The sequence below is a fragment of the Microcaecilia unicolor genome, chromosome 3 (assembly GCF_901765095.1).
Source record: "Microcaecilia unicolor chromosome 3, aMicUni1.1, whole genome shotgun sequence".
In the NCBI taxonomy this organism is placed as follows: Eukaryota; Metazoa; Chordata; class Amphibia; order Gymnophiona; family Siphonopidae; genus Microcaecilia; species Microcaecilia unicolor.
Genome location: NC_044033.1, coordinates 164,637,988 through 164,660,231, shown reverse-complemented (window position 1 = coordinate 164,660,231; position 22,244 = coordinate 164,637,988). Strand labels below are relative to the sequence as shown.

General features: G+C 41.0%; 1 protein-coding gene across 1 annotated transcript in view; it reads left to right on the top strand.

Annotated features, from left to right (window-relative positions):
* LOC115465802 (rho GTPase-activating protein 18-like) overlaps positions 1-22,244 on the top strand; it is a 247,204-nt gene that overhangs the window by 162,898 nt on the left and 62,062 nt on the right. Inside the window, 4 exon segments of the mRNA XM_030196531.1 lie at positions 9,418-9,509; positions 12,712-12,789; positions 15,670-15,829; positions 19,513-19,595. Of these exon segments, the coding sequence (XP_030052391.1) occupies positions 9,418-9,509; positions 12,712-12,789; positions 15,670-15,829; positions 19,513-19,595 (413 nt within the window).

Here is a 22,244-nt window from a genome sequence, read left to right as displayed (position 1 = left end):
CCACTCTCAAATTATCCCCAGTGATTTCTAGATTACTGGGGCCAAACTCCCAGTGCTCCCACAGTTCCTAGAAAGCACGTACAGACCCAACACACAAACCACCAGGATTTTTAATCAGTCCAAGCAAGCAGAGGCAATAAACTAATAGTGTTTATTGTCAAGTAAAATTAAAATTAGAACAGTAAATTGCAAAGGTGCAATCAGCAAACAGTAACAAGTAATTGAAATATGGATCAATTATAACACTATCTAAATATTCCCAGGGGAGATAAGGACATATACAGTGGGGGAAATAAGTATTTGATCCCTTGCTGATTTTGTAAGTTTGCCCACTGACAAAGACATGAGCAGCCCATAATTGAAGGGTAGGTTATTGGTAACAGTGAGAGATAGCACATCACAAATTAAATCCGGAAAATCACATTGTGGAAAGTATATGAATTTATTTGCATTCTGCAGAGGGAAATAAGTATTTGATCCCTCTGGCAAACAAGACCTAATACTTGGTGGCAAAACCCTTGTTGGCAAGCACAGCGGTCAGACGTCTTCTGTAGTTGATGATGAGGTTTGCACACATGTCAGGAGGAATTTTGGTCCACTCCTCTTTGCAGATCATCTCTAAATCATTAAGAGTTCTGGGCTGTCGCTTGGCAACTCGCAGCTTCAGCTCCCTCCATAAGTTTTCAATGGGATTAAGGTCTGGTGACTGGCTAGGCCACTCCATGACCCTAATGTGCTTCTTCCTGAGCCACTCCTTTGTTGCCTTGGCTGTATGTTTTGGGTCATTGTCGTGCTGGAAGACCCAGCCACGACCCATTTTTAAGGCCCTGGCGGAGGGAAGGAGGTTGTCACTCAGAATTGTACGGTACATGGCCCCATCCATTCTCCCATTGATGCGGTGAAGTAGTCCTGTGCCCTTAGCAGAGAAACACCCCCAAAACATAACATTTCCACCTCCATGCTTGACAGTGGGGACGGTGTTCTTTGGGTCATAGGCAGCATTTCTCTTCCTCCAAACACGGCGAGTTGAGTTCATGCCAAAGAGCTCAATTTTTGTCTCATCTGACCACAGCACCTTCTCCCAATCACTCTCGGCATCATCCAGGTGTTCACTGGCAAACTTCAGACGGGCCGTCACATGTGCCTTCCGGAGCAGGGGGACCTTGCGGGCACTGCAGGATTGCAATCCGTTATGTCGTAATGTGTTACCAATGGTTTTCGTGGTGACAGTGGTCCCAGCTGCCTTGAGATCATTGACAAGTTCCCCCCTTGTAGTTGTAGGCTGATTTCTAACCTTCCTCATGATCAAGGATACCCCACGAGGTGAGATTTTGCGTGGAGCCCCAGATCTTTGTCGATTGACAGTCATTTTGTACTTCTTCCATTTTCTTACTATGGCACCAACAGTTGTCTCCTTCTCGCCCAGCGTCTTACTGATGGTTTTGTAGCCCATTCCAGCATTCCAGCCTTGTGCAGGTGTATGATCTTGTCCCTGACATCCTTAGACAGCTCCTTGCTCTTGGCCATTTTGTAGAGGTTAGAGTCTGACTGATTCACTGAGTCTGTGGACAGGTGTCTTTCATACAGGTGACCATTGCCGACAGCTGTCTGTCATGCAGGTAACGAGTTGATTTGGAGCATCTACCTGGTCTGTAGGGGCCAGATCTCTTACTGGTTGGTGGGGGATCAAATACTTATTTCCCTCTGCAGAATGCAAATAAATTCATATACTTTCCACAATGTGATTTTCCGGATTTAATTTGTGATGTGCTATCTCTCACTGTTACCAATAACCTACCCTTCAATTATGGGCTGCTCATGTCTTTGTCAGTGGGCAAACTTACAAAATCAGCAAGGGATCAAATACTTATTTCCCCCACTGTAGCTGCTCACATGTTATCAAATATAACTTTTCACAGGGCCTTAGCAAAGAGCTCCTTCTCTTTTTTTTTTTTTTTTTTCTCCCTGGCTAAGACTGGGGCAAGAGCCAGTACATTCTAGATGAATTTGAGCTCCTGGGTCAAGCGGAGCCTAGAACAACAGCTTTAAACATAAACTTGCACCACCTGCTGGCCATACTAGAGAAATACACTTGAAGAAATAAGTTACCGTCTTAAAACCCACTCACTGTTTTGTCACAGGGTCCTTTTACTAAAGTGTTCTGATGGATTAGTGCATGCGTTAAGTCCTGTGCAGCCCATAGGTATACATAACCTAAGGGCTAGATTCTGTATATGGCGCTGAAAAAAAATAGCGCCAACTGTTATTCTATAAATGTCACTCTTAATTGGGTGCTGTTAATAGAATGACGTTTGGTTCCGGGATCTGTGCCGAATCTTAGGCACAAGGATTTACACCAAGTGAATCCTGATGTAATTCTCGTGCCTAAATTAGGTGGGGATTTGCCTTATTGTGTAACATTGTGCCCAAATTTCAGGAACGCCTCTTTATAGAATAGTGACTATAAACATGTGCTTGTAAAGTTCAATTAGTACCAGTTAGCACCAATAATTGATTGTGCCCAATTCTTGGTTCAGATTGGCTCATTAACCGTTAAATGTGCGTGCAACTTGGGTACACACCGAAATTTGCTCATGCAATTTTGAGTGCCATATATATATATATATATATATATATATATATATATATATATATATATATATATATATATATATAGAATTAGGGGGTAAATCCATTAGCGCACCTTAGTAAAAGGACCCCTAGGACTTGCTGCATAAAATTGACCTGTGCTAAAACAGCAAGAGTTAGATCTAAAATAAACATCTTAATGGTATCCCATGTTGATAACGTTCCCCGTTAATGAGAACAAGTCTAACACCTGATTTTATTCTATTTGTGTAGCGGTCACAGACAGCATACAAGAATAACATATTGCAGAGATGTTGTTACTTTGCATATTTAAAGACTGTAGCCTGTTTTGTGCTTTTGATCTATGTAATAGAGTAGAATTGCTCTGTTTCTAAGAGTATAGCATAGATAGTTGGAACACCCCCTTCCAGCAATTGAAAGTAGTAGTTCTTTTGGCTGAAGCTAGCTTCATCTTTATTAAATGAAAAATAACATCAACATACCATGTAGCTTGTAGAAAAATAAAATTACTCAGTAACATCCCATTATATTTTTATTTAGACACATCACTAAAAGACACAAGAGTTTCAGAACTATTGTAGATTCAGCTCTTAATCTTGTTGCTAGATATATTTTTTTTTAATAAAAAAAAATCAGGCTGATCTGTGAGGGCCAAGCTAGGTTAGTTAGAAGATGATCTTTCACTTAGACTAAAGCTCTTTATATGAGTTTAACCAAAAATCTCCTCAACAAACTGCAAGTAGAAATGTGAAAGGCTGGAAATTTCAGGAGAAAAATTGAATTTTTATTTTTAGAGTATTTTTTCCTTGAGGTCAGAAGTAGAAATTTTTGAAAAACTGGGGAAAGGAGGGCTGGGGAATGAAAAACTAAATGGTATTTTACCAAAATGCCATTTTTTTCTAGGTTTTCACATCCTTAATTGCAAGTATTAGAAAGTATTGCAGCTAAAATAGTACTAAGGAAAGAAAAGAAAAGAGAGAGCCTCTCCTTGAGACCTGAAAATGCAGGATATCTTTCCATTCCATCACTGGTTGGTATACACTTCGCAGAAATTATGACCACTGCTGTTTCTATAGCTGGGCCTTTGTTGTAGAATAAAGTTCCTGGGTGCTCAACTTTGCAACAATTTAAAAAGGCACTAAAAACTCTTACAAGCCTAGGTTGATGTTTGAAGATATTATGATTTTAGGCACTGTATCTGAAAGTTTGTATTATTGCATATTATAAGAATATACGAATAGCCATACTGGGTCATACCAATGGTTCACCTACTCTAGTACCCTGTTTCCAACAGTGGCCAATCCAGGTCACAAATACCTGGCAGAAACCCAAATAGTAGCAACATTCCATGCTACCAAACCCAGGGCAAGCAGTGGCTTCCCCATGTCTATCTCAATAGCAGACTATGTACTTTTCCTCCAGGAACTTGTCCAAGCCTTTTTTAAACCCAGATATGCTACCGTTGTTACCACAGTCTCTGGCAATGAATTCCAGAGCTTAACTATTCATCGAGTTGAAACAATATTTCCTCCTAATTGTTTGAAAAGTATTTCCATGTAACTTCATTTAGTGTCTCCTAGTCTTTTTGTACTTTTTGAAAGAATAAAAAATTAATTCACTTTTACCCATTCTACACCACTCAGGACCTCAGTAATATCTCCCCTCAGCTGTCTTTTTCAAACTGAAGAGCCCTAACCTCTTTAACCTTTTTTTCCCCACATTTATATCCCGCTTTCAACCAAAGCAGGTAAATCAAACACATATAATAAAATGATAATATATAACATCAACTTACTAACCTCAAAGATTCTCTTGGCAATACTCAGAGCTAAATCGCTGAGGGTTAGGTTTACTAAGCGGTGCTATGGGTGCGTTAGCGTTTTTAATGCGCATAAGTGCGTTAAACACTAACGTGCCCATAGAAATGTGTAGGCACGTTAGTGTTTAACACACCTTAAATTTACAGGCGCGTTAAAAACGCTAATGTGCCTTAGTAAGCATACCCCTGAGCCATATGCTCTCTTACAAAAATGCTTATCATTCTTCTAAACAAGCCTCGACAAAGAAGTGCGTTTTCAGCACATGAAAGGAATTCCATCCTTTTATTATTTTGGTCGCTCTTCTTTGCATCTTTTCGAATTCCGCTATATCGTTTTTGAGATACGCTGACCAGAACTGAACCCAATACTCAAGGTGAGGTCGTTGCATGGAGCGATAACAGAGGCATTAGAGTATTCTTGGTCTTATTTACCATCCCTTTCCTAATAAATCATAGCATCCTATTTGCTTTGTTGGCGTATAGTCTACAGTGACACATAGATCTTTTTCTTAGGTGCTGAGTCCCAAGGTGGACCCTAGCATCAGGTAGCTTGGATTTTTCTTCCTAATATGCATCACGTTGCATTTGGGGGTCCCAGAAAACAACAAGGCAACCGATCTGCAAAATCCAACGTGGAAAACAAGCCAGCAGATCAGTATAATATCCAAAAAGACTTTATTAAAGATACTGTACATGAAACAAATGCCCGACACAGGCCGTGTTTCGCCCAACGATAGGGCTGCGTCAGGAGCTATGATAAATAACAAACATATAAAGTTAGAAGCATGAAATTGTAAAACATAAAATATATGGATATCTATAAAGTATATATAAAAAATATAAAACATCAATAATGGGGAAAATGGCCATTTAACCCTACCTTCTGTTTTGCATCCAATAATCAATTCCTAATCCACAACATAACATTGCCTCTTATCCCATGAGTGGTTTTGTGTTGCATTTTATATATGTTTTTATTTGTAACATACACCAAAAACAGTACTCCACAAATAAATCCAATCCAAGCAAAAACAGTGGAGATGGGAATTGATATACCGCCTTCTTTGTAACTACATTCAAAGTGGTTTACATAATATGTACAGATACTTATTTGTATCTGGAGCAATGGAGGGTTAAGTGACTTGCCCAAAGTCACAAGGAGCTGCAGTGGGAATCGAACCCAGTTCCCCAGGATCAAAGTCTGCTGCACTAACCACCAGGCTACTCCACTCTGGGACAGCTTCAAAACCTTTAATGATAAATCTTCAAACGACTCAACATGGGCTGTGTTTCAGTTCTAGGGTGATGTATGATTAGCCACAACTGTTCCATGTTGTTCTGATATTAGACCACTGTTGGTTTGCCTTTTACCTGTGTAGTGGTTCTGTGTTTCATATAACCATAGATTACGTAAGAAGTTTATCATTCTCTTGATGCAGGCCCTAGAGTGGAAATATGGCCCATGTCGAGTTGTTTGAAGATTTGTCATTAAAGATTTTGAATCAATAAGCCGTCCATTGTCTCTGCTGTGTTTGCTTAGATTGTTTTTATTTGTAAACCACTTAGGTATAAGTGGAGTATAAATAAATAAATAAATAAATAAAAAAGAAATTAAAATGAGCCTTTGCTGAGACAGACTGTTATATCTTTGAGCCCAGTAGCCTGTCTCCAACAAGTCAGCTTGGTAGACCCAGCAGGACCTACTCGTCTCCAAGCTGACTCGTCTCCTTGTGACTCTGGGCAAGTCACTTAACCCTCCATTGCCCCATGTAAGCCGCATTGAGCCTGCCATGAGTGGGAAAGCGTGGGGTACAAATGTAACAAAAATAAATAAAAATAAAAGCTCCAATCTGTTGTTTCTTGTAAGCAGGCCCTTCCAACCCTTCCATCTTTTTTGTGGTGGTTCTCTCTACCTTTTCTAGTGTTATAAAATGTTGTGACCAGAACGTACACAAACTCCTCAAGGTCTGGTTTCACTATGGATTAATATAGAGGCAATTTATTATTTACCTGTTTTGTTTTCTGTTTCTTTCCCAAAAAAGTTTTAGCATGCTATTTGCTTTTTTGGCTACTGCCAAAAACCAAACCGAGTTCATGATTCCATTGTGTTTTCCAGAAGACATGTTTGTTGAGTTGTAACTCTTAATATGGAATCTGGCATCATGTAAGAATTTTAATCATCTGCCGTCGATAGCTTTGTACTTGTTGACTATGACAGTGTGATTGGGCTTAGGGCAAGGAGCTTTTACAAGCACAGCCAGACCACAGTTTAAAAGTGAACAAAATTATTTAATAGTGTGGTTCAAAAAAAAGGAAAAACATACAGAAACCTGTTTTTCTCGCAGGCTGTTAGGTCAGGATTAGACATAAAGGAGCTTAGAGTTCAATAGCAACCAGAAAGGGGTCTGGATACTACCAAACTATAGAAGTCTATGTGCACTGAGTTTTCAAGGTAAACGATTTTCTTATGTCACAACTATTTCTCTGGTTCTTCAAATGTATGCTTGAAGGGAGTCTGGATTTTTGGACTTGTACTTTTTGCAGGATGTAAAACTACTCGTCTGTCTTGTGGGATGATCATATAGCGTCACATTCAGGTGGATAAACTGAGTTGGCTGCATTTGTGTTTTTTTACCTGGTATACAGTGGTGGAAATAAGTATTTGATCCCTTGCTGATTTTGTAAGTTTGCCCACTGACAAAGACATGAGCAGCCCATAATTGAAGGGTAGGTTATTGGTAACAGTGAGAGATAGCACATCACAAATTAAATCCGGAAAATCACATTGTGGAAAGTATATGAATTTATTTGCATTCTGCAGAGGGAAATAAGTATTTAATCCCTCTGGCAAACAAGACCTAATACTTGGTGGCAAAACCCTTGTTGGCAAGCACAGCGGTCAGACGTCTTCTGTAGTTGATGATGAGGTTTGCACACATGTCAGGAGGAATTTTGGTCCACTCCTCTTTGCAGATCATCTCTAAATCATTAAGAGTTCTGGGCTGTCGCTTGGCAACTCGCATCTTCAGCTCCCTCCATAAGTTTTCAATGGGATTAAGGTCTGGTGACTGGCTAGGCCACTCCATGACCCTAATGTGCTTCTTCCTGAGCCACTCCTTTGTTGCCTTGGCTGTATGTTTTGGGTCATTGTCGTGCTGGAAGACCCAGCCACGACCCATTTTTAAGGCCCTGGCGGAGGGAAGGAGGTTGTCACTCAGAATTGTACGGTACATGGCCCCATCCATTCTCCCATTGATGCGGTGAAGTAGTCCTGTGCCCTTAGCAGAGAAACACCCCCAAAACATAACATTTCCACCTCCATGCTTGACAGTGGGGACGGTGTTCTTTGGGTCATAGGCAGCATTTCTCTTCCTCCAAACACGGCGAGTTGAGTTCATGCCAAAGAGCTCAATTTTTGTCTCATCTGACCACAGCACCTTCTCCCAATCACTCTCGGCATCATCCAGGTGTTCACTGGCAAACTTCAGACGGGCCGTCACATGTGCCTTCCGGAGCAGGGGGACCTTGCGGGCACTGCAGGATTGCAATCCGTTATGTCGTAATGTGTTACCAATGGTTTTCGTGGTGACAGTGGTCCCAGCTGCCTTGAGATCATTGACAAGTTCCCCCCTTGTAGTTGTAGGCTGATTTCTAACCTTCCTCATGATCAAGGATACCCCACGAGGTGAGATTTTGCGTGGAGCCCCAGATCTTTGTCGATTGACAGTCATTTTGTACTTCTTCCATTTTCTTACTATGGCACCAACAGTTGTCTCCTTCTCGCCCAGCGTCTTACTGATGGTTTTGTAGCCCATTCCAGCCTTGTGCAGGTGTATGATCTTGTCCCTGACATCCTTAGACAGCTCCTTGCTCTTGGCCATTTTGTAGAGGTTAGAGTGTGACTGATTCACTGAGTCTGTGGACAGGTGTCTTTCATACAGGTGACCATTGCCGACAGCTGTGTGTCATGCAGGTAACGAGTTGATTTGGAGCATCTACCTGGTCTGTAGGGGCCAGATCTCTTACTGGTTGGTGGGGGATCAAATACTTATTTCCCTCTGCAGAATGCAAATAAATTCATATACTTTCCACAATGTGATTTTCCGGATTTAATTTGTGATGTGCTATCTCTCACTGTTACCAATAACCTACCCTTCAATTATGGGCTGCTCATGTCTTTGTCAGTGGGCAAACTTACAAAATCAGCAAGGGATCAAATACTTATTTCCACCACTGTAGCATGCACAAAGATGTAGTCAAACTTTCGTAGAAAAGCTCATTAGGGAAATCAGGTCCACTTCTCCTTGCCTGCAGTGGGGGTGAAGGCAAGAAAAGCTCATCTTATCTCTCTGGACATGGAACTGTGTAGTCACCCACCCTGCACGTGTACCATTCCAGGTGGATCTGTAACCACTGAATGGCTTATGTTATTGCAATACCAAAAGAATGTCATGTGATGAGTGTCAAAACAAGCACTTCTAGTTTTGATGAAAAACTAATGACCCATCCCCACAACCCCATAAAGTTAAAATGGGTTGGTTTAAGAATTTCTTTATCCTGTGCAGTCTGCTAAGGTAAGTGGTGGTTTATTTATTTTATTATTTATTTGGATTTTGCTCACACCTTTTCATTAGTAGCTCTAGGTGAGTTATATTCAGGTACACTGTGTATTTCCCTGTCCCTAGAAGGCTCACAATCTAGTTTTGTACCAGAGGCAATGGAGGGTTAATTGACTTGCCCAAGATCACAAGGAGCAGCAGTGGGATTTGAACCAGGCACCCCTGGATGTCAGGACTGGTGCTCTAACCACTAGGCTGCTCCTCCACTACTACTACTACTTATCATTTCTATAGCGCTACTAGACGTATGTAGCACTGTACACTGGACATGAAGAGACAGTCTCTGCTCGACAGAGCTTACAATCTAATTAGGGCAGACAAACAGATATACATGGGGAGTGACTTTTAATTGTCTTTTGCTTTATGCAGAATCCGGTCTCTTTGGGGTTTCACTACAAATTTTGTTGGAACAGGATCAGAAAAAAGTGCCGGGCACCAGGGTACCGCTGATCTTTCAGAAAGTAAGTGGACAAAAACAAATCACAATTTCATTTCTGTCCAACCTTAGAGTCATAAGGGGTTGGGCTTGCAAATACCTCGTGGACTTATGTAGACCATAACATAGTTTGATTTAATATATCACCTCAACCAGTTGGCTCTGGGTGGTTTACAAAAAAGTGAAATAACAGCAAAAACAATACATGCCAATTAGAATAATAAAATAAAAAATAAAACATCATAAAGAAGAATAATGGATTAAGAGCCCCCATTTAAATATTTCACAAATAACCACCTTTTTACAAGTTTGTGGAACATAAAGAATTACATAAGAATAGCCCTACGTGGTCACACTAAGGGTCCATCTATCCCAGTACCCTGCTTCCAACAGTGGTCAATCCAGGTTACAAGAACCTGACAGAGTCCCAAAAAGCAGCAAGATTCCATGTTACTTAACCCCAGGAATAAGCAGTAGCTTCTCCAGGTCTACCTTAATAGCAGTTTATGGACTTTTCCTCCAGGAATTTGTCCAAATATTTTTTCAACCCATCTACACTAACTGCTTTTACCACTTTCTCCGGCAATGAGTTCCAGAGCTTAACTATACTTTGAGTGAAAAAATATTTTCTCCTATTTGTTTAAAATTTGCTACTACATAAGTTCATGGAGTGTTCCCTAGTTTTTATACCATTTGTAAGAGTAACAATTGATTCGTGTTTATCTGTTCCAACAGGATTTTATAGACCTCTATCGTATCTTTCCTGAGCTGTCTCTTCTCCGAGCTGAATAGCCCTAACCTCTTTAGCCATGCCTCATATGAGAGTCCATCCATTCCATTAATCATTTTGGTTGTCCTCCTTTGATATGGTGACCAGAATTATACACAGTGTTCAAGATGGTCTCACCATGGGTGACATAGAGGCATTATGATATTCTTTGATTTATTTTCTGTTTCTTTCCTAATAATTCCAAATATTCTGTTCTCCTAATATTCTGTTCTAATCTAAGTGTTATGCCCTGGCTTCGTATACCGCGTAGTTTGAAATACCTATTGCTGTGAGCTTTGAACGTGCAAGACATTTAAATGATCGGGTTTTAGTTAATTTTAGAACTCTTCAACTTGTGTAATAAAGCACAGAAAGGATGTATCAATCTACTGAACTGGAAGCGTGATAACTTATTTACAAAAATGAGATCCTAAATATCAGAAGAAGGTGGAGTTTGCTTCTGTCACCCATCCTATTCAAAGTGACATTTAAATGAGAGTAAGATCATTTTCAATAGGCTTTACATTTGAAAACTGTTGCAAATGCAGGCATATATACAGGGTTTACATCCTTGTTCCAGTCTGGCTTGCATAGTTCTATGCAGAGGTCTAACTGATAAGTTTATTTTTACTAAGCTAGTCCTCCTTTCTTAATGTTTAAGGAGGGGGTCTTTTACTAAGCCTCAGTAGTGTTTTTAGCTCGTGGTGGAAATCAACTGGTGTCTCTGTGTTTACAGTTAGCTGGTCTCTACCACGAGCTAAAAACACTACCGCAGCTTAGCAAAAGACCCCCTAAATGAGAAAAATCCAGCCCTTTGGAGAATAATTTTATAAAAGAGTTTGAGTGTATAGAATGGTTTACTTGCTCAAAAAGGGACTCGTAAAACTGCCCCAGCAAATATACCCATACACTGGAGTCCGCAAATGCCTCTCCGGAACTATGTAAGCCACATTGAGCCTACTAATGACTGAGAAAATGTGGGATACAAATGTAATAAATAAATAAAAGTATACACTTGGGAAATATAACACTCTCAATGGTTAGGTGTTCTCAGGTGGAGAATGGGTGGAGTTGGGAGCAAGATCGACACCAATTTGTATTGTATAAAATACTGTGCACCTATTCTTATCGGCATGTCTTGGAGCAGGAGTAACTTTGTGTGGGAGCTTTCTGGTGCACTGTTTTATAAACACTATAACAATCCAACACTCAACTCACTATAGTATACATTTATACAAAACGGAGTGCAAAAATTATTTTTTTCCGAATGACCCCAGTGTCGACTCATTTCACATAAGATCTTATTGCTATGACTCACCAAAATCGTCATCGGTCAATAAACTTATTAACTTTCTTCATCTTTCAACCTAACCAACTTTTTATAATCATTTTTAGCAATATCTTTAAAATTCTTAACGTGCATCACAATGCACGTACCTTTGATGGAAGGATCCGCAACCAACATGATTCATGTTTCGTCCTCAGCTTCTTCAGGGTATGGTCCTCTAAAATGGAGAAGGAGAAGATACATCTCAATGCCTCAAGAAACAATTCAGTCCAATGTAGTGTCACCTCAGTGTAACATTTTCCATTTATTTGACCCTTAGTCTGTTGTGATAGAGACATACAGTATATCTGTTCACCAAGAATTGCAACCAGCTTCAGCTTTCATCTCTGCTTCAAAATGACCCAACTCATCACTGTTCTGTTCGGGTGGAGACCATTAACCAGTTCAGCAAACACAGGCAACTCCACTGTTCTCATAGGCTGTATTTCCTGAACAGCAAAATTGAAGATAAAATGATCCACTGTTTGCGTGGCGAGGTGTTTAATAACAAAATCCTATTCCAGGTTTTGCTGTTTCATTTGGTTTACTTAGGAATCATCATTTACATCTCGTTTCTGCTTCTACTTTTACTTATTACTTTTAACTGCAAGCATCAGATGTAACTGAAAAAAATTATTAAAAATTGGTGAAATTATTACTAAGGGACTGCTTTTTTTGGCACAGCAACCAATGTTTTATTTCTGTGGAATAGCAAAAGCACAAAGAAAGGATGATGCTAATATTATCCAGTATTTTTCTGAATGGATGGAGACAAAGAATATGTGAAGTTTCGTCTCGGGTCTCTACAGCTGTTTCCTTCAAGTTTCCAGAGCTCTCAATGTTTCTTTCCTTTCATTGAACTGGACAGGTTTCTCAGCTAATCCAAAACAGCCCTTAAGCACCCATTAATTAAATTACAACCTTCTGGTAAATATTTGCTGTTCAAGGCAACCACCAAGAGCAATAAAAGTAGAATTAAAATGTTGTTGGCAAGCAGGATATAATAGAGAAGAAAAGCCAATAACATCACATTATTTGTAGTCAAAGCAGAGTATAGCTTTCTCAATTTAGTTATGGGAAATATACTATTTTTGGATGTTTGTCTGAAGCGAAATTGTATTATACTTACAGCTGATTTTCCATATAGAAGGCAAAGGGCTGGAAACTGAAGGTCTGCTTCGTATACCAGGTGGTGCAATGAGAATAAAGGTAAGCTTTCGTGGTTTTCCACAGTGTCTCAGAAATCTCTATATCGACTCTTTCTGGTTTACATTTTTCTTATGTCTGGCATTGTGTGCCATCAAAATCCATTTCACAATATCCTCCAGGAGTTTATGGTGTAGTGACTTTTTTCCCGCCAAAGCGAATGTGCTTTCTGCTGCAAAGGAAACCCAGAGGTCTCCGAGCTCAACTGACAGCAGATTTTTTAAACTCATGGCTTTGTCTGTCATTACAGCAGCGATGCTGCGTGTCAGTCACACATAGGAGGCAGTCTTAGAAGGGACTTTATCCACTCAGGTAGGATCTTGTAAAATTGCCCAGGCGACACGTATGTAAAACAATATGTGCAGAGAAATTACAGCATGTACTGAGGATGGAGAGCAGATGGAAAGGAAGCAGAATTGACACATTTGTGCAATTTTATAAAATATGAGTATGTGCATAGATTCTTCCTGGCACACATGTTTGTGTATTATTTTGGTGGGGTAATTTTAGAAAGTCATGTAGACGTCTTATGTTGCCTTTATGAAACAGGCACAACATATAAATGCAGTTCTAAAAACTGGCACCTAGAGGTCTGCGCCGTTTAGTGCATCAAAGGCACAATTGATTGACAGGTGCTTACGGGCACGAGGTGCTATTCTACGAGGTAGCGCCTAACTGCAAGGGGAGAGTACTTGTGGATGGAGCTTGAGCAGGCTATGGGCATGTCTGCCAGTTACGTGTGTAGTTTTAGAATACCATAAATTGGGTGTGTCACTTGGCGCATTTAGGCACGCCAATTTATACCTGCTGTTGACATGGCATAAGAGGGCATGTCTAAAGATGGTCTTGTCAATGCTGACTTACACTAGTGTTCTATAATGGAACCATGGTGCCAAACTTCTGTTATAGAATTGACACAAACTGCACAGCATGGGGCACCTAAACTGAGGTGCCAGTTCATAGAGTTGCCACCTATGTGTCTGTGCTTTCACAGAGTTAGGTGCATTTGTGCATTTATAAAACTTCCTCTATAGACATGTAGATTCTGATGGTGGATAATGACCACTAGGCTTATCTAGCTTGTCCACTTTCTCTACCCTACTACAGATCTACACAGTGGCCAGATTTAGCCGTATTTCCCCATCACTGAAACGCCCACTGGACAGGATTGTAAGGGCCTCCAGGTTCAGGGTGTTTGCCTAGGTAGCAACATGGTGGAGGGTGAGCAGCACCTCCTCTCCCCTTTCCTACCCCTTCCTATTTACCCCTCCTCCCAAGTGGCCAGTATACCCCTTTTCTCTCCCGCTCTCTTCCATTCAGCATCTACTTTTCCCATCCCCTGTCCAGCATTTCTCTCCTTTGTCCTGCTACCACTGACCTATCTGTTCCCCAGCCTGAATCGCAAGTAGATGCTGCACTAGTATGGGACCTTTAAACACAGGCCTGTGCTCATGTGCTGTTGTGCCCTGCTCGCTCTCTCTCTCCAACACTTCCAGTTGGAGAGAGACAAGAGTGGGACGTTTCAGAGGATAAGCATGGGCCTGTGTTTAAAGGCCCCACACAGGCACGACATCTAACTGCATCTACTAGCCATTTGGGAGGAGGGGTAGGAAAGGGGAGAGGAGATGCTGCTCACTTGACATCCCCCTTCTATACTGCCACCTATGTAAACACCCTGATCCTGATGACACAGCTCTGTTCAGTGGGCATTTCAGTGATGGGGAAATACATCTAAATCTGGACGTTGAGGGGATCCTGAATAAGAAGGAGGGAAAAAGGGTATACTGGCCACCTGGGAGGAAGGGTAGGTAGGGAAGTGAAAGGCTGGCCACCTGGGGAGGGGGGAAAAATGCTAAACAATGAAGGAGTAAGGAAGGGAACTCAGATTCTGGACTACCGGGGGGGGGGGGGGGGGGGGGGTTGGGAAGGGGAGATGCTGGAGTACAGGTCATTAGGGCTTTGAACCATCCCAGGGCAGGGGTCTGGCCCTGACCAGGGTAGTCCTGTAGCACTACCTCTTCTCTTCTGTATCCTGATCCTTTGTCTGCCTAGCATTGGGCTTTCTCTAATTTGAAAGGACAGTTGTGGTGTTGGAAGAGCAGTGTCTCTGTAGGCTCCTCTGCTCTGTCTTAGGGCTCTAGTATAATGCCTTCCTTCCATAGCACTGTTACAGTATTAGGTGGTGGTAAATATAGCTGGATGTGCCCCCAGCCCTTGCAGCACCACTAGGTCTGAGCCGCTTTTGTTTTCCAGTGCACTTCCAGGGTTCTAACTTTAGGCTGTAGAAACTTTCTCCATTCCAGTCATCTTCCACTTCCTCAGAGAATCTAATGGTGTGATTAAAATCCCTCACCTTCAGAAAAGTGCCCAGAAGCTGATACCATGAGGCTGGGAGTCACAGAGCTCAATATTCTCCCACTTAACACTATTGTCTGGGTTTGTTTATATCTCTTCTGCCTCCTGATCTCCCCACACCCAAAGCATTTTCTAGTCAAGGCAATGCTCTTCATAATAAACTCTCAGGATTAACAACATATTTAACTTGACTGAATTTTTTTGCTCTTTAGTTTCTCTTGTATTACATACTTTATATTTGATGCTTGTTTGTTCAAGGCTGTTGTCTTGTCTGTGTCTCCTTCCGGGTCAGTGTCAGGCTTCAACCTGGTTTTAAAAAACTATAAGACCAGTTCATCCTGTCAACATATCCTTAGGGATCTGGACACAGAAATATAAACTGAACCATGTTAGTGAGTATTTCCAATGATTCTTCCTTTCCAGGTTATCTGAAGTCAGTCGCCATTGATTAGAAAGCAGTTGGGATTTTAGGAAAACTTTTAAAAATATGACTTGCATGGAACAAACAGGTTTCTTCTCCATTTTTAGAGTCTTTGCCAAGAACTGGAAACCAAGTTTTACGAAGGACTTTTCAACTGGGATAGTGTAAAGCAGCATGATGCAGCCAGTCTTCTGAAGCTGTTCGTCAGAGAACTGCCCCAGCCTTTGCTCACCATAGAGTACCTCAAAGCTTTTCAGTCCGTGTGCAGTAAGTCATGCTCCCTTTCTTGAGCCAGAAGCACTAAGAGTCTAGGGAGAAAATGCATGAAGGAAGTGGGGTAGATTTTCAGTGCTATTGAACCGGGCAGGAGAGTAGGGCTGTCCCAAGGGCAGTGTGGCCACACAGGGTGCAAGGGTAATGGGGGTGTAGAAATCGCTTCCCGTCTATTGTCTCCTCTGTAGTGGCTATGGCACAGTGGGTGGGGTGGCAGCACTGAGGGGCATGTGCTGCACAGGGCATGAGTTCAGCTCAGATCACTCCTGCAAGAGAGACTCCCACCTGGTTAAATTATCCTGGCTAGCCCTAGAGCAGATATTCAGTGGAGAATGCCGCTTAATAGGTGCTCTGACAGCTGTGGCACTCTCAGGTTAGTGTCACAGTGAGGGTGGAGTTGGGGCAGAGCCATGAGTTCTCTGGGCACTGCTAATATTCAGGCAAGTTAGGACATACAATTAGTAGACATAACTTTCCTGGGAAGGTGTCTGTATGTCAGCACTGAATATTAGTCACACCTGGGTAATTTCTGATGATTGGGCAAGACCTGATAAGTCAGTGTTGTGCTCAGATAGGCCTGACATTGAAAATCTGGCTCAAATTCAGTCTGTGATGGTCAACGCCTTAAAATTAACTGACCCATACCAGCTGAATTTGGGGGGGGGGGGGGGGGTGTTGTACCTCAAGGGTTAAGTATAACGAATGTAAGCCAACTGAGCCAGTGTAAGAAATAAAGCTCTATTTTCCAGCAGACTGCCTTGTTCCTGCATTGATGCATCTGCTGCCTAGTATGCTTGCAATCCAAACCTCACTCTGATGTGCCAGCAATTCAAGCCTCATTCCAAGTTGTGACATCATCAGCAAGTCCTTTATTAAGCACCTGGGAACTCTCATGTTTTGCCTTTGCAAGAGGTCTCTTAATCTTGTGTTACCTGTTTAGGACATTTCCCTGCTTGGCTTTGTTCCTGAGAATCTTGCTCCTGAAGGTCTGTTCTGTGGGTTTTTTTGAGTCTTGTGTTTCAGTGCTTTGCTTTGTTTCTGTGTGTTTGCTTTTGTACCTTGATCCTGAAAGCATGGCTCTAGAGCCACACCCTGCCCTTGTGCCCGTATGTGTTTTACTCTACCCTTGGCTCCTGCTTTTAGTCTAGCCCTTCTTTTGACTCTTGCTATAGTTAAGCTCTGTGTTTAAGCCAATCTCTGTGTTTAGCCAAGCTCTGTTTCTGTTTTCCCTGTTCTGTTTCCTGTGTGTGTAGTTCCTGTCTGTTAATTCTAAGAGTCTGTAGAAGCCAGCATCTTCCCTGATTACTTCACTGTTATGCACCTGTGTCTGCTTCCTCTCAGTCTGCCTGGCCTTTCCATTTCCAGCTGTGGGTGCTGGTAAGCACATTGCTTCTTTGTTTGTCTTCCCCTAGTCTGCTTAATCCTTTGCCTGCTATGTTTGCTTCCTGGCTCTTGATCTCTGTTTCTGCCAAGTTCTGTTCCTGTGTGTGTTTGAGCTAGGTTCTACTCCTGCTCTATGTTTGAGCTAGTTCTGTCCCAGTTCCCTGCTAAGCCAAGTCCCTTTCAGTATCCTGTTCCCTGTCAAGCCAAGTCCCTTCCAGAACCCTGCTCCAGAACCCTGTTCCAGTGAAGCCAAACCTGTTCCAGAACCCTGTTTCAGTGAAGCCAAACCTGTTCCAGAACCTTGTTCCAGTGAAGCCAAACCTGTTCCAGAACCTTGTTCCAGCCAAGCCAAGCCAAGTCTGTTCCAGAACCCTATTCTAGTCCAGCCAAGTCTGTTCCAGAACCCTGTTCCAGCCAAGCCAAGCCTGTTCCAGAATCCTGTTCCAGCCAAGCCTGTTTGAGAATCCAGAATCCTGTTTGAGAATCCTGAATCCTGTTCCAGCCAAGCCTGAATCCTGAATCCTGTTCAAGAATCCTGAATCCTATCCCCTGCCTTCTTTATTGTCTTGCTTCTGTTATTCTTGTTGCCTAGCTCCTGCCCTGTCTTGCCTGCCTAGTTGTGCTTTGTCTTGTCTTTCTAGTCCTGTCCGAATCCAGCCCTTGCCTTGTCCTTGTCTTGCCCTTTTCTGGACCCAGTTTTAATCCAATTCTGTGTTTTGCCTTGTCTGGCATTTCTGGTTCCAAGTCTCAGTTTTAATCCAGTTCCGAGTCTTGCCTTGTCCTGTCTGGGTTCCAGTTCTGACCCTTTGCCTTCTTTTCCTTGCCTCGTTTGGATCCGGTTCTTATGTTGTCCATTGTGTTTAGTTATCACTATCCTGCCTTGTTGAGTCTGTTAGTTTATCGTAGTCCAGTCTGTTCTGATTCCTGCCTGTGCCAGCCCAGGTGATTTGTCTGCCAAAGCTCCAGCTTTGGTCTAAGGGCTCACCATTCCTGACAGTTGTGACAAGCCAGGAGGAGACTTTGTTTATACCTATGCTTTAGATACCACTAACTCTGCATCACTGAACTTTTGACTGCATAACAGTATGGCCTATAACCATAGGATTGAATGAGAGTAAATAAAAGTGCAAGATAGCAGTTAAACAGTAGGGAGCAAGAATAGATCCTTGAGGGACACCACAGACAGAAGTGATTTTTCATATGTATAAGTTTATACTTGTTCAATCAAATTATTTTAAGATTTCCAAGTCAATTAATTTAGAGGGAGAAAAAGACCTCAGATGCTCAGCTTGTTGTCCATATTTTACAACCCACACATCTATGCAAACATCCTCATAGGTCAGAAAAACTTCCTCTAATAATTTTTGGAAATTTTTATAATTTTATTTAATTCTTTATCAATCACATTAGTTGCTTGCATGTTATTGCTAACATCGGGTCAATAATTTTCCATTCAAACCTTAGTACTTGAAGAATACTTATCTGTTTCAAAGAAGTCCGTCTCTTGCTTGTTCGGTTTGCTCAACAGAGCACCTCCGTTTCACAGTGTGCTTCTTCGGGAGCCAAACCGTTAGCTTTACTTTCTTAAAGTCCTGATAGAGTGCCCTCAAGTACATCCCCACTCTGTGGACTTCTTTGAAACACATAAGTGTTCTTCAAGTCCTAAGATTTGAATGGAAAATTATTGACCCGATTTTAGCAATAATATGCAAGCAACTAATGTGATTAATAAAGAATTAAAATTATAAAAATTTCCAAAAATTATTAGATGAGGTTTTTCTGACCTATCAGGACGTTCACACGGCTATTTGAGTTTTAACAATATGGACAACAAGCTGGGAATCTGAGGTCTTTTCCTCCCTCTAAATTAATTGACGTGGAAATCTTAAAATAATTTGATTGAACAACAAGTATAATCCTATTATTCTTGTTGTCATTGATTATTTGAGTATTCTAAGCAGCAAGATACTTGCCATATTAGGTTTCAGTAAGACATGTATAACTTTGAAATTAAATTTTTTGTTGTCTAATTTTTGAAAAGCAGTGATTTCCAATATTTCCAAAAAAACTGTTCTTTAAAACATGTAAAACATTTTTCCTAATCCCACCTTCCCCCTTACCTTCAATAAGCTATTACTCACGTGCAAATCTCAGGTTAAACTAAGATTTCCCTTCTTGATACACAGTCTAATAGAAGCCCAACATAGTCATTGACATCGTCTTAGGAATGTGCATAACATGTCTGAGTTTTGCATTTTAATGTATTCCTTTTATTTTATTTTGCATTCTGACAGATCTTCCAACTAAGAAGCATCAGCTCCAAGCTCTGAATCTCCTTGTGCTCCTTTTACCTGATTCAAATAGAGACACACTCAAGGTAAAGAAATGTACTTAACTTTCAGTAAAGTACACATTGGGAGACAAAAACATTTAGGATTATTCTAGACCTGCTGCAATATAAGATTTATTCTTAGAAATAGACCATAGGGCACATGGCTCTGGAATGGGGGGAGCCACAGAGGTGCATTTTCAAAAGAATGTCCAAGTCAGAATTGGGATGTCCTGCTCATAACATCCAAAAAAAAAAACCCCATCCACCTTGCAGCAATTTTCGTACATGAAAGACGTCCAGATTTCCGGTTCAAAAATACATGAGGACATCCATCCCGAACAACCATTTAACATACTGAAATGTTTAAATTATAAATTGAGGAAAACAAGGCACATGGACGTCTGTGTGTTTAATTGTAATACATAAGTATGATGACTAATAAGTATGTACAATTTCTAATTGAAATTCAAAATGGCTGCTGAGAAAACTGCAAAAAAACTGTAGGGGGGTTACTTTTTTTTTTTTTTTTTTTTTTGCCTCACCCTGTATGCCCACAAGTGTGGGTCCTGCCCATGTTGCACCCAAATTCCTCCTATTCACAGAATAGCGCTTAGGTGAAATGTTGACATTTTATACATGTATATAAATAAATAAACCCTCTTAAATGGCTGCAGGGGGTTGGGTGTGTGAGTGACACTTGGATGGCTATTCTGGCTGTGAAGAATTAAGGCCTGTGCCAGGCAGACTTTGTAGGTCTGGGTCTGCATATGGCAATCCAGTTTAGGATGGGCTGGAAAGGACTTCAATGGCAACTTCATTAGCTGGAACCAAGGACAGTGCTGGGTAGACTTTTACGATCTGGATCCCACAAATGACAAGACAGATTTGGATAGGTTGGAGTGAGCTTTGACAGCAACTCCAGTAGGCGGAACATAAGGACAGAGCTGGGTGGACTTCTACGGCCTACGGCCCAGAAACGCCAAAGAAAGACTTGTGATAAAGTATATAATATAACATTCATTGTTGATTTAATCATGAATTGATAATGAATGTGATTGTTGGGCAGATTGGATGTTACTATATGCACACACATGCCATTATTCAAATCATTTACCTGCTTTTTTTGGTGCATAAATGTTAGTGTCCACCTTATAGAAATACTCCCTAATTGTCTGCCTGTAGGCTTTTTGTTGGATTATTTGTAGTAAATAATTAGCAGATTTTATACACACAGCTTCAGCTTTAGAAATGTTAATTTCTTTTCTTCATCTCTCTCACATACACCCCAGAATAATTCACTGCTGAGTCACTTTAAAAGTTGAAGTAACAAAACATCTGTTTACTCACAGTTTGTAGTTAGATTTATATTCAGCAGGCTTATATATACATAATATAATACATTTGGATTATCAGCTCTTTCCATGTGCTTAGATGGTAATGGATGCTCACACCATAGATCCTCAGCTTAGGAGAGACCATGAGCTCCATGTGCTGTGCTGTTTCTAACCCCCACAGGAAGTTGCATGGGTGTGACCTCTCTAGGTAATTGACATCAGAGGTCACAGAGTAATCACAGAGAAAAAAAAAACATTGCTGACAGACAATGCATGTAAAACACAATACATTATTCCAACAAACCCCTTCTCATGCATAACTGTCATGCAATTATTAATTCATACAAAGTCCAAGCTTTATTCGCAGATTCTCAAAACGTTCTCTGGGTAACGGTTTGGTCATGATGTCAGCTGTCATCTCACTGGTGTGACAATAGTCTAGACTGATGACCCCTTCTTTCGCCAGCTCTCGCACGTTGTGATATTTCGTTGCGATGTGCTTGGTGCGTGACTGAACCTTGTCATTCTGTGACAGTCTGATGCAGCTCTGATTATCTTCCATTATCTGGATTGGTCTCTGTTCAGCTATTCCAAAATCCAGCAAAAGTTTTTCAATCCATATCAGTTCTCTGCATGCTTCTGATACGGCCACATATTCAGCTTCTGTAGAAGACAGACTCACAATACTTTGTTTATGACTGGCCCAAGAAATTTGTACATTTCCATACATAAACACATATCCACTTGTGGATTTATAATCAGAATGATCCCCTGCCCAATCTGAATCACAGTAACATATTAGTTTTGGATTACTATTGGCTGAAATCTTTAATTTACAATCAATGGTACCTTTTAAATACCTTACCAACCTTTTAACTGCAGTCCAATCTGATTTGGTAGGTGAGCTGACCCTTCTGCTCAAAATTCCTACTGCATTTGCTATATCAGCCCTGTATGTGGTAGTCAGATATAAAAGCTTACCTATGGCTGATCTATATTGGATGTTATCTGGTAAAGGTTCTCTTACTGTTTCATCCTTCAGAAAATCAGTGATCATGGGCGTGCTTACAACTTGGGCATCTTGCATACCTAAACTTTCAATAAGCTCATTTATTTTCTGCTTCTGGCTTAGAAGATAAGAACCATCATTTTGTTTCTCAATTTCTATACCAAGATAGTATGACACATTACCAAGTTCTTTTATCTCAACATTCAGGTTTAAATATTTTACAATGTCCTTGTACTCTTGCTCACTTTCGCTTGCAATGAGCAGATCATCAACAAAAGCTAAAATGTATGCATATTGTCCATTTCTGCACCTAGTGTACAAGCATTTATCTGCTTCACCTTGCTTAAATCC